Consider the following 13,910-nt stretch of genomic DNA (forward strand, 5'->3'; position numbering starts at 1 on the left):
CAAGCCTACCAAGAAAGGCAGTGTTACAGTTTCATAGCCATCTTTTTGGTATGCTTAGGAATTAAAATTGGTATAAATAGTCTCTTCCTACTGTCATTATAAAGCATTTTTATTTATTGGCTTAAACCAATGATTCTTTGAAACAAATGAAACAGGTAGGTGAATAGAGAGTGATAGATTGTAAAGGCATATGTGATACAGCCTGGAAAAGGCATATATAATTTCCCTTTGTTTTTATAAACTACAGAAGGTAGGAATATACCAAAGAGGCACAAATTAAAAAACAGCATTAGTGAAGTGCCATGGCTTACAGTGAATAATTTTTATATATGTAAAATGACGAGTAGCTTTGCTTATTTCAGCTGAGGAAGTATTTGATACCACAATTTTGTGTGTATTTGAAACTCATGTAGCATGACTTTTTGTTTTCACACAGCTTGCGGTTAGCTTTATTGAATGAAGCAAAGGAAGTGCGGGCAGCAGGACTTCGAGCTCTTCGGTATCTCATCCAAGACTCCAGTATTCTGCAGAAGGTGCTAAAATTGAAAGTGGACTATTTAATAGCTAGGTAATTTTCTTACAGCCCTCTGTTTTTATATGTTTTTTATTTATTTTTTAAATATACACGTTTCAATGCCATTCTCCCAAACCATCCCACCCTCGCCCTCTCCCACAGAGTCTAAAAGACTGTTTTATATATATATATATATATATATATATATATCTGTCTCTCTTGCTGTCTGGCATACAGGGTTATCGTTACCGTCTTTCTAAATTCCATATATATGCGTTAGGATACTGTATTGGTGTTTTTCTTTCTGGCTTACTTCACTCTATATATTAGGCTCCAGTTTCATCCACCTCTTTAGAACAGAATCAAATGTATTCTTTTTAATGGCTGAGTAATACTCCATTGTGTATATGTACCACAGCTTTCTTATCCATTCGTCTGCTGATGGACATCTAGGTTGCTTCCATGTCCTGGATGTTATAAACAGTGCTGCGATGAACACTGGGGTAAATGTGTCTCTTTCAATTCTGGTTTCCTCGGTGTGTATGCCCAGCAGTGGGATTGCTGGGTCATATGGCAGTTCTATTTCCATTTTTTATGTTTTTTAAATCATATATTAAGTTTTAGCATACCTATCATAAAGTATACAGATTTTTCGTGTAAAGCCTGTAATTTTACAGGCTTTTAGTGTAAAGCCTGTAATAGGTACAACCAAGTACCCTATTATCCCAAATAAGATATGGAACATTTTCAGTATCCCAATCAAGTTCTCTTGTGTCCCCCAATCAGTAGTAAACATTGCTCTGACTGTTCTCATTTTAGACTAGATTTTCTTATTTTTGAGTATCATATATTGGAAGTACATGTTACTCTTTTCTTTCCTTAATGTTATCTGTGAGATTTATCCATGTTGATCTTAAAAAAAAAAATTCCATGTAGTATTTCATGTTATAAATAGAGTATAATTTATTTATTCTGTTGATTTTTTTTTCTTGGTTGTTTTCAGTGTTTGACTATTTTGAATAAAGCTGCCCTGAACTTTGTTGGACAAGTTGTTGGTGGATATTGTGTACTCATTTCTTTTAGGTACCTATGTAGGAGTGGAATTGCTGGGTGATAAGTTTTTATGTATATTTAACTTTAGTAATAAGTTCCATGGCAGCTCAGACAGTAAAGCCTACAAAGTGGGAAACCCGGGTTCGATCCCTGGGTCAGGAAGATCCTCTGGAGAAGGAAATGGCAACCCACTCCAGCACTCTTGCCTGGAAAATCCCATGGATGGAGGAGCCTGGTGGGCTACAGTCCATGGGGTCGCAGAGAGTCAGATACAACTGAGTGACTTCACTTTCACCTTCACTGCCATGCAGTTTTCCAACGTGGTTGTACTCATTTCCATTCCTATCAGAAATACTTGAGTGTCTAGTCTCTCCATATTCTTACCAGCATTTACTATTTTCAGTTTTTAATTATACCTTTTTTGCTGTGGTTTTCATTGTGAGTTTCATTGTGCTTTTAATTTCCGTTTCCCTTTCATTTGCCTGTTGACTGTTTGGATATCCTATTTGTTTTTTGCTCATTTGTAAATTGGATTGTCTATCTTTTTGTGTAGGAGTTCTTGATGTCTTCTGGATATGATTCTTTTCGAGTATACTAATTGAGAATGTCCTCTCCTAGTCGGTTTACTTTGTCTTCTTACTCTTCTTAATTAATAAAATCCAATATAGCAGTCTTTTATTTTATGGTTAATGAGTTTGGTCTTCTTTGGAAGAGAGGTCTCTTTGATCTCTTCTGAAGAGTTTATTCCTTATATGTTGAAATAATTGTCAGGTCATGATTCATTTTTATCAATATCCAATAAATATTAGAGGCATTTAGTGAAAAGATTTTTGTGTTCTAAATTAGTTTCATTTTTGTTGTAAGTCAGATAATTGCTAAGCATGGATCTATTTTTGCTTTCCCTGTGTTCTTTATTTGGCCTGTTTGTCTGTTCTAGTTCGAGTTTCTCCCAGTTTTAAGTGTCTGTAGCTTGACAGTAAGTTGTTATCTGTTAGTGTAAGTCCTCCTTGAGGAAAGAAGTTTCTGGGTTATTTTGAGTTCCTTATTTCCACAAGAATTTTAGAATCAGCTTGTCCATTTCCGTCAAACTTTCCTAGGTATTAATAGTAATTGCATTGAAGTTCTGGATAAATTTGGGGTGAATTGACATTTTAATATCAAATCTTCTCAATGTTTATTTATTTGGAACTTTAAATTCTCTCAACATTTTGTAGTTTTCTAGCAGAGGTCTTGCACACATTTGTTAGGTTTATCCTAAAGCATTTATTGCATGATAGTGTTAATGTAATTAAAATTTTTTTTCCATAGTTCTCTCTGCTAACATGTGGAAAAATAATTGTAGGGCTTTCTTTTGGTATATTCTTATCTCAGTGATCTTGCTAAATTCATTTTTTAATTCTAATTGTTTTTAAGGTTATTTTATTAGAGTTTCTATGCACATTAGTATTAGTTGCAATTGATGACCATTTTATTTCTTTCTTTCCAATTCTTAGGTTTTTCTTTTCCTCCTTATTGTGCTGGTTAGAATATTGCACTGACTAGAAATGGTAATTGGATAATTGTTTTGCTCCTGAACTCAAGTTGAAATTGTTCGGCTTTTGCCATTGTTTATGATACTTGATGTAGATGTTTAGTGGATTTCTTTATGTTCTTTGTTTGCATTCCTGAGGTAAACACCATTTGCTCATTGTCTTTTTATTTTATTTTTAATTATATTTGATTTGCTAATAGTTTGTGGAAAAATGTTTGCAATTATGCTTATGAGAGGTATTGGCCTATTTTCTATTTTTCTAATCTTGTTTGATCTTGGTATCAAGAGTATGTTTATAAAACAACTTTTGAAATATTTCTCTCTTTATATATATTCTCTGGAAGAATTTTTATAAAAACTTATCTAATATACTGTTTTTTACCGTACATGATCAGTAGAATTCACCAGTGAATCTGTCTGGGCCTGTGGTTTTTTATTTTTAAGGAAGTTTTAATACTATGACATCAGTTTTTTTATTTGTTTACTGGCATAATACTATTCAGATTTTCTACTTCCTCTGTCAGTTCCTTATATATTTTGAAGCTTTGTTATTGCATTCATATTTAGAATTGTTAAACCTTCTCTTTGGGCTAATTGTTTTATAGTTACAAAAATGTGTCTATTTCTAGTAATACTTCTTTTATGAGTGTTCTTGTTATCTGATACTAAGATAGCTATACTAACTTTCTTTTTATTTCTTTTATTTAGGGTTTGCACAATATATCCTTTTTTGTCCTTTCACTTTGTTTTTCTTTTTCTTAAAAATTTAAGTTTCTCTCCTGTTAACATCATAAGTATTTTTTAAAAATTTAATTTGACCATTTTTGTCTTTTGATTGGCATATTTAGACTATGTCTAGTGGTTTTTCATATGCAGGGTCTATGGGCTTTATCTAATGTAATTATGTTTATGAGTTTGTCATCTTGCTATTATTTTTCACATATATTTGACTTGACTATCTTGCTGTTCATATTCTGCTTGTCACATTTATTCTTTGGTCTTGCATTTGTCCTTTTTTGCTTCTTTGGGGAAAGGTCAAGATATTTTTTTTTTCCTCTTCTATTAATGTATTGGCTTTAAAGCCTTTTCTTCTTTAGCAGTTGCCCTAGAGATTACATTTATCCTTGGTATATTAAGGTTTATCACTTTTATTACAGCCAGAACCTCTTACAGTTTGACCATATAATCTCCCCTCTTGTCTTTTGTCATGTTACATTTTTATTTCTATATATATATTTGTAAACCCACAGGACAGTCCTGTTAATTGTGTTAAATTGGAACTCTTGATATTTACCTATGTTATTTACTCATTCCAGTATTCCTCCTTCTTGCATTTCTACACTTCTATCTTGGGTCACTTTTTTGAATTCCCATTACTGTTTTCTTGTAGTTTAGGTATACTGGAGTTGAAATCTTTCATATTTTGTCTATAAATCCTCTACCTTCCCACTTGAAGGCTATTTTTTTTGATCAGTTACTATTTTTCAGTGCTTTAAGTTACTGTGTTCTGGATTTTGTTTCTAAGTAAGTAGTTTCTCTCCTTGCTTCTTTTAGGTGATAATGTCTTTTTCTCCTTTGGCTACTTTAAAGACTTTTCTGTTACTTTTCCCTCCTATCCCCTGATACTCCAGCTATACAGTGTGGAATCTTTACACTGTCCCGCGTGTCTCTGACGCCCTGACTGTAACATTGTTTTCAGTGTTCGTTGTTGCTAACCTTTGTGCTTTCTGCTAACCTGTGCTTTTTTTTTCTTCCATTGTGTTAGTAAATCAGTCTCTTGAATTTTGAATTTAAGTTACTATATTTCTGTGATTTATATTTTACTCTTACTTAAACATTCTAGATCTCTGCTTTATTTATTTTCTTGGACATAATAGTCATAGTTATTTGTAGATCTCATACAACAATTCCAATATGTGAATCATTTGAGTTTTGTTTCTGGTGTTATTTTCTTGGATTTTGGCTACTTGACCTCTTTTTTTTTTTTATTGTCTTAAAACATCTTTCATATTATTACGTGATTGGATGTGAACGTTGTATATTAAAAGGTTTTGGCTCTTGGATCATGTTATTTATAGACTTATGCTTTATTCTGGAGTGTTGATTTATTACACTGATTCTGCTAAAATTTGTTTTTTCCCTTGCCTTGGGTAGGAAGTGTCTATTGAGAATCTCAAGTGAAAATGTGAATATTTAGCAGAACCTCTTCATCTTGATCAGCCTTGAGCCCTAACAGCTTTCTTACAGTATTATATACCTGCTAAAATGTCTGCTCAGTTCTTTGGCTGCTCAGCTGTAGCCTTTTGCTTGGTTTTTTGGACTTTAACCCTGCATTTGCATAACATAGAAATTGGCAAATATCTTGGAAAGAAGATTGCATGCAGATTCTTGCTTACTCTTCTATTTTCTTTTCTCTGAGACTTTTCCCCCAAGTCCCAGCCACTTTGGGTGCGCCAGAGTTCAGTCTCTCTACACAGTACAGCAAGATTTTTGTTTTTTTTTTTAGGACCCTATTCACTTAAAACTGGGAATTGACAAGTGTACCCAGATACAAAACCCGAGTGAATATGGAGCTTGCGCTTTTTTCCAGGGATTATTATCCATTGCCCTTTTCGCAGTTGCTTTATAAAGTAACATATTTAACCTTTATAGTTATCTTTGGCAGGAGGATTGTTCAGATCTTTTGTGGCCAGAAATAGAATTCTGTGTCTGTTTACTTTTTGATAAAATTGTTTTAGATTAATTATATTCAGATAGCAGAAATGCTTTTTGAATAGCAAGTTATCTATTTATAAATATATAATATGTTGATTAGAATAGTGAACTGTCTAAACATAAGTAAGAATGAATTATTCTGCCACATAAACCAAAGCTCTTTAGAAATTGAATAATTTAATGAACTTTACAGAGAAATGTCAGTTAAATGATATTTGAGCATTAATTTTTGAAGTCCCTTCACATTTCAAATTATATTTTAGTAAAATAAAGTTATTATGACTAATGTAAGACTTTTAGTGTAGTCATAACATGCAAAATTTAGGCTGCGGTTAAAATCACAATTAAACTAAAACGTAGGCTTGAAATATTTTTCCTTCACAGTTTTTTAAAAATATCTGTGAACTTTTATCAAAAATAGGTGAATATCTCTTTCAGTAGATTTCTGATATTTTGCTTTTTAAATATGTTTATTTCTGTATAGATGTAGATAATTCTGTAAATTACTTACTATATTCTTTCTTGGAGTTTTAAATGAAATAGTTTTGATTTATAACAAGTATTTATCACTGGAGGTATTAAATTAAATATCTGCTGGTACTGAAAAATTAAATATATTAACATTTAAAAATACTGTATTGACATGAAAATGGGTCTGTCTGATCATGGTATTATACAAAAATTTAATAAGATTTTTATCAATAATTAAATATTTTATATATTCTTTAGGTGCATTGACATACAGCAGAGCAACGAGGTAGAGAGGACACAAGCACTTCGATTAGTCAGAAAGGTAGGCTCCATGTCTGAGAGTAAAGGCAGATTTATGGTTTTCATGTTATGCATTTTACAGTTTTAGATTTAGACTGTCTTGTGAAATCTGTTAAAATTTAAAGACTGAATTCTCATTAAACATTTTTATTTTGTTGAAATGATAGGAGTTAAATAAGGTCTATCAGACTTCAAGGTAAGCATAGATATTTTGTGTAATTATTCTATGTGATTGGGTATAGCTGGGATAGTATTTTTTTTTTTTATAAAATGTCCATTGTAAAGAATATTTCTTCCTTTATTAGACATATAAAGAAATTATTGCTCTGATATGTTATTGGAGAAAGAGGATTACTTGTGTGGCGCCCCTGTTTTATCTTAATTATATACTTGGGGTTAAATCAGTTTAAATGAATGTCAAAGGAATTGCCAGCTGGTTGTTTTGAAGATGAATTTGGATACATCAGTAGACAGTTGCAGTAAAGAATTCAGGCCATTGTACAGAATAAAAGGTCAAAATCTAAACTCTGCAAAAGAAGATGTTGAGGATAATCCATAGTGCTTCTAATGATAGGCTTTCCAAGAGTTTTTTTTTAATTGTTAATATGATACCCAAATGGCAGAGGAATAGACTGAATTGAGAGTTAATTTGGTTAGGGTAAGGCTTATGTAAGAATTTTATCCTCTTTCATTCTGAAGTATCATGTTTCATCTTAAAAATTTGTAAGGCTCATGCAGTATATGTTTGTTTTAATGTAAAAATATCTAAAATTAGCAGTTAACATTTTTTAGCTCTTCTCCTCTTTCCCTACTTTTGAATTCAGCACATGTTCCAGAATTGCAGAATGTTGAGTTTGTGCATTAACTTGATCCCCTCTTTTTCCTTTTTCTTCCAGTTGTCCAGCTTATGGTTAGTAATAGTACCCACAGGTGAGCATAGTAAGGAAGAAGCAAATGGATGAGTTGTCTTCAAAGAAACTTGTAGTTCTAGTTAAGCATGATATTGGAGATAGATTCTAAAAAAAGTTTGTTATAGGGTAAAAATTGTTATGTTGGCATCATGATTTGACTCTTCATATTTAAATTTAAAAATTAGATTTATGGTTCCTTACTTACTCATACAATCTTTCCTACTGCAGTAATTTTGAGAATTCAAGATAAAAAAACAAAATATGTTTCTGAAAAACCTAGAATAACTCTTTGGTTATTTGAGTTATGTATGTCAGTATTTATCTTACTAGGAATTTAAAGTGAGAAATTTAAAAGTATATTAATATATTAAAAATAAACTCATTATAAGTAAACAAAAATAACTTTTTCAAAAAGAAAATTAATGACTAGAGCGGCATTATTTTAGATTTATACAAATTTCTGTAGTGTTTGTCCTGATAGAAGATAGCTGGATTGTCATATTTGCTTCTGTATCCAATCTCTTGTGATTTCACGTGCATTGAAGCCTCTGGAAAAATTCCATATGTACTTGTGAGAGTAAAAAAGACAAATAATATTTTTGAATTACTATGAAAATAGTTTTGACTTTGCAGAATCTCTGAAAATATCCTAGGGACTGTCAGTTTTCTGTACCACAACTTGACAGTTGCTGCCTTAGAAACTGCATTCAGGTGAAAACACAAACCCAAATGGATTCAATTCAGCTTCTTTGAATTATTCACTAAGTATTTTCTTTCAGTTTTGTTCAGTGTTTTTTGTAAGTTACCATTTAATCTGTAAATAGCCCAGTAAAAATAAACAGACCCTTGAAACAATTTAGTAATGCCATAACAAAAATATAATTTTGTTATCTTTTAAAGAACAGAGTAATTTGAGGCAGGTATCATTTGTGGATCCAAGGACAGGAAAATTGCTTGTACCTGGTAGTAAAAACAGGCTCAAAGCGAGAGTTGTGTCGCGGGGCTCCTTGGTTTAGCTAAAAGCAGTTAGTTTAAAAGGGAAAGCATGCTTGCTGACTGAACAGTGGCCTCTATTGGCCAGAGGAACTATAATTTCACTAATACTTTTAACAATCAAAGCATGTATTTCTTTTTTGCAGCAACATCTTGGCAACTGAGTTAGTAGAAATTAATGTTAATAATATAATTGCTAGGTCAACTGTGGGTTTTTTGTTTGCATTTAGAACAGTTTTTAAGTTTTCAGTGAAAGTATTAATGTTGTATGCTTCCCGGGTGGCTTAGTGGTAAAGAATCTACTTGCAGTACCAGAGACTTGTATTCAGTCCCCAGGTCGGGATGATCCCCGGAGAAGGAAATGACAACCCACCCCAGTGTTCCTGCCTGGGAAATCCCATGGACAGAGGAACCTGGCAGGCTGTAGTCCATGGGGTTGCAAGAGTCAGACACGATTTAGTGACTAAACAACAATTAATCTTTTATATTTTAAAGGAAAAGCAAAAACACCTGTTGCTTTTGGATAACTTGCTTTATGAATAATTCAGAATACCCATGTTACTTTTTCTTCTTTTTCACCTGTTTCATTCATTTAGGGATTTTTTTTGTTTGCTGGTTTTTTTTTCCAATGTGTTTAATTTTTTTTTTTCCTCTCTCTAATCCAGATAATCCTTCCTGATTCTTACCTCTCTCATTTTCTATTATTATCTTCCCACTGAGCAGCCCTTGCTACTCTTTTAAATTCTTCTTGGTGGTGGGTTAGTTGCGAAGTCCTATCTGACTCTTGTGAATCCATGGACTGTACTCTGCCAGGACACTCTGTTCATGGGATTTCCCAGGCAAGAATACTGGAGTGGGTTACCATTTCCTTCTCCAGGGATCTTCTGACCCAAGGATCAAAGCCAGGTCTCTTGCATTGTAGGAAGTCTCCTGCATTGCAGGCGGATTCTTTACCAACTGAACCACTAGGGAAGCTCTTACTTCCTGCCTAATTATGCTATTATTCATACATCATTTCTTTATTCATACAGTATGAATTTACTGGGCTTCCCTTGTGGCTCAGCTGGTAAACAATCTGCCTGTAATGCAGGAGACCTGGGTTTGATTCCTGGGATGGAAAGATCCCCTAGAGAAGGGAAAGGCTACCCACTCCAGTTTTCTGGCCTGGAGAATTCCATGGACTGTATAGTCCATGGGGTCACAAAGAGTTGGACACAACTGAGCGACTTTCACGTTCAACATTCATGAATTTAATATATCACAGATTTTTTAAAAATAGTTGAAAGGGATTCAGTTAAAGGAATCACTTGCCCTTGATACACAGCAAGATATTGGCTAAACCAGAGTGAAAAACCCAGTTTTCCAAATTTCCAAACCTGCACTGGCTCATGAATCCTCTTGGTATTAAGCACAACCTGCTTATCTTGACATTCAGAGCTCACTTTTTGGCCAGCTAGTTATGACCTATCTCATTATGCCATTAGCTTTAGACAAGCTGCCTTTCACCACTGTTATGATCATTCCCTGTGTCCTACTCTTTTCATTTCCACCCCTTTCTACATTATATTCATCTTACAGTCTTAGCTGAAATTATAAATATTTCCGCTAGAAAAGTCAGTGTTTCTGAAATTTCCTTTATAACAGTTCTACAAATTTATTACATACTTATGATATTATATTTGTTACATATATATATCTGTTCTATCAAGAGATGATTAAACTTTTATTTCAACAGATATTAAATTGAATGACTTTTCCCTCACTGATTGCTCATTGATTTGTAAGAAAAACATCCTCCAATTTATACAGAATTTAAGAGTTTCTTTGCATGTATTTTTTTCCTGGAAAATAAGAATGGTTTCATCTGTAAAAACTTTTAAATTACAGATGCCCATTTTATAGCACTACACTTGAGATTCATAGATTAGAATTTAATATTTGAAATTCTAGAAATCATTGGATCATATGCATCCTCATTTACAAATGAGAAAACTAAGGCATTAAGAGGACTGATTTCCCAAGGTAACGGTTTATTAATGTTAGATTTGGCCCTGAAAGCCAGTTGGCCTGGCTTCTAGCCAGCTCTTTTTAGAATATGTTCATACATCTTATAGTCTTATAAGTGTAATAATAGATCCGTAAGTATTAAAATACAAATTATAGTCATAGGATATGAGAATTTTCTCACCCAGAAAGATCAGTTTATTATACCATTTTCCTTTCTTCTCCAACATTTTTAATTAATGAAAGATACTGTTTAGAAACAAATGTGGAAGTTTTTATAGAAAAATTATTGCACACTTGTATATTTTATGTCATGGAGCAATATTCTGTAATTTCATATGAACCTTGTCATACATTTACAAGTACTCTACCCAACATAGATCTATCATTTGAATCTCTAAAGGACCTAACTGTATTAATTTAGTTATATTGTATCCTCTAATTGTGTCATGATACAAGTCTTATTTTTCAGAAGAATTCTGAATATAGTTACATCTAGGACAGGTTGATTATCCCCAATATTTATTACCACCCAAACTGAAGAAAACATTTTCATCTACTCCCACTCTAAGGACCTGTTGTTTTGAAATACTTCATCTAACAAATAGTCTTTTATTTATTAAACAGTAACAACTACATAATTTTTCCTTGTTTTCCAAATGGAAGATATATGTTATCTGTTTTCAGTATTCCAAATGTTATTGCCAATTAAACTTTTCATTTAAAGTGAGATTCAACAAAAGTTTTTATCACCAGGGGTATAATGTTTCCAGCACAGTTTTTGAAATATTAGAAATAGATTATGGAGGGATTCCTGCCTGCTCTGAAATAGCAAATAATCATAAGTGAGCTCCCCATGACCAGGATCTAAGGGTGGCCTCTAAAAGCTGAGAGCAGTCGCCACAACAATCCGAAAGAAAATGAAGACTTTAAAAAAAAATAGAATATGGATTATTAAACTTTGCCATTCAGTGTGGCAACAAATGATAGTTAGAGATGGGGGATTATTGTGTTTCATTTTACTGCAGTCAAAATAAGAAAGAATGAGGGCCCAAATCAGAGTTTGAAAGTGAAAAGAATTGGGTTAATGAGGTAAATTGATAGGATGTAGTGGTGATTATATATGAAGAAAGGGTCAGGAATGTAATAGTACAGAAGTACGTTGACAGCTATTGTCACCACTGGTTTCGTTTGTCTGGTTGCTGAAAAGTTGTTTAAAATAGAATTAAGCTTTTTTTCTTTTTGCCTTTTCATTCTGTTCATGGGGAGCCTGGCATGCTGCAATTCATAGGGTTGCAAAGAGTCAGATAAGACTTAGCGATTGAACAACAACAACAAAAGTCCCTTTTCTCCTCTAGAATAAGCTCCTATTCTGGAGGACCTTAGAGTCTCTGAAAGATTATATCTTGTTAGTCAACTAATTTATAGTCTGGACTACTATGGGAAAAAAGCCAACACTGTTTTCCATGGTAATGATTATTAACATTTATTGTATCAACTATCTGTTGTATTAGCCCTTTGACATGTTCATATGAAGCAGAAGATTAAAATTGATGCCTTGGTCTTAAAAATATTCTGTGGTCTTAAACACCTCTGTCTGAACAAGATAGGTTTAAAAAATGTATTAGGAAATAATTTCTTTTTCTGATTTCTCCCTGTTACAGATGATTACTGTGAATGCTTCCTTGTTTCCTAGCTCTGTGGCCAACTCATTAATAGCAGTTGGAAATGATGGACTTCAAGAAAGAGACAGAATGGTTCGAGCATGCATTGCCATTATCTGTGAACTAGGTCAGAATTATTCTTTGAGTAATAAAAATACAGTATTTTAGAAAGAATATATAACATTTTTTAATGCAAATTAAAAATTGGTTAAAAATAAGAATATGAAAAAATTGGTTAAAAATAAGAATATGAAAAAGTAGGACATTCCTGATAGGGAAGTAGTGGACTTGCTGTTTAAACAGATTATTTCAAAGAGACATTTAAATTCTACAAATTTTAAAAGTTTTACTCATCATGAAATTTAAGATAAAGGAATTGTCCAAATTCCAGTAATTAGAATAAAATCTCTTAAAGTGTGATTCTCAGACATTAGTTAACCACACTGTGTATCTTGATGTGAATGAAAAACAATTCCCTAACATTAAAAAAAAGAATTCTAAATATGGGATTAAAGAGTTAAATTTGGAAAATAGAGGGAGAAAAATGGATGACTATTTTTATAATTGTAAGGAAAGGGAGTTTTGAATTATCGAAAGAAATCAAACATTTCATCAGCTGTAGATTTTATTATAAGAGGATAAGAAAACATGCAATGCCAGAACAAAGAAAAAGTAAATATGACAAACATGATAGGTAAAGACCTTATTTATATACAGATCAGTAGGAAAAATAAGTAGTTCTCAAAGAAATGCATGGCTAATCAAAATATTTTAAAGTTTAAAAGTTAAACCTCCCTTATAACCAAAAAAATATAATTTTAAATGACAAGAGATCATATTTTTCCCCACCCAAATGGTATAGGTTACATTCATTCTAGATTAAATAAATAAATAAATAAAATTTAAAGGAACAGAAGAGCCAAGCCTTTAATTGAGAGTCTAAAGAATACTGTCCACGATACCTGTTGGTTTAAAGAGAAAGTCAGAAGTTTGATTAAGGAAATTTTTAAAAAATCATGAAAACTTGACTACCTATCAATAAGTGGGATTCCTGGAAAGTCATATACTCAAGTTAACTTTTCATTAGAAGATACTTTTATAATTATGCAAAACATAATGAAAATAGTGAGTGAACCCAAGAAATAGAAAAAGAAGAAAAAAAAGTCAGTTTTAAGATAAGCAAAAGGAAAGCAATAATGATTTTCAGTCTTAGTGAACAAGATAATTTAATCTAATCTGTGTTAACTGGAGGAAGAAAATGATACACAGACACTATTGTTTTAGATACATAGATAGGGAAACATATACTATTGTTTGAAAAATGCAAAGATCAGAGAAAGGTTAATAGGATAAGGAAGAGAATGTAATAGGAGTTTTGGAAAGTATGAGATAAACTTTTTATATAATTGAAAATCTTATTGAAATGAATGGATTTTCAAAGATTTTAATTTCCAGTTGACTTAAAGTAGAACACATGATGGATCACAAATCATAGAAGTACTTGATGAATTAATTGCCTCCAAAAAAGACTCATTCACTTCTGTCTTAAAATATTGTTTCAAAGAACAAATAATTCTCATAAAGTGTAATCAGATTGAGAGCATTAAAATGTGTAAATTTAGCAATTTTTAAAATGAAAGGAACATTTTAAATATATAAACACACATATACCTACATAAAGCGAAATAATTAAAATACTACTATGAGAACGTTTTTGATAAATAAGAAATGGAGGGGAAGGTTTTTTTTTTCCC

The 13,910-nt window shown here is 32.2% G+C and overlaps 1 protein-coding gene across 3 annotated transcripts in view; it reads left to right on the forward strand.

Moving 5' to 3' along the window:
• RICTOR (RPTOR independent companion of MTOR complex 2) overlaps nucleotides 1-13,910 on the forward strand; it is a 126,840-nt gene that overhangs the window by 55,359 nt on the left and 57,571 nt on the right. For all 3 annotated transcript variants that reach the window (XM_043488494.1, XM_043488496.1, XM_043488497.1), the window contains 3 exons: nucleotides 437-568; nucleotides 6,543-6,606; nucleotides 12,157-12,283. In XM_043488494.1, coding sequence (XP_043344429.1) covers nucleotides 437-568; nucleotides 6,543-6,606; nucleotides 12,157-12,283 — 323 coding nt within the window. The remainder of the gene's footprint in view (nucleotides 1-436; nucleotides 569-6,542; nucleotides 6,607-12,156; nucleotides 12,284-13,910) is intronic.

The sequence above is a fragment of the Cervus canadensis genome, chromosome 16 (genome assembly GCF_019320065.1).
Source record: "Cervus canadensis isolate Bull #8, Minnesota chromosome 16, ASM1932006v1, whole genome shotgun sequence".
Lineage (NCBI taxonomy): Eukaryota > Metazoa > Chordata > Mammalia > Artiodactyla > Cervidae > Cervus > Cervus canadensis.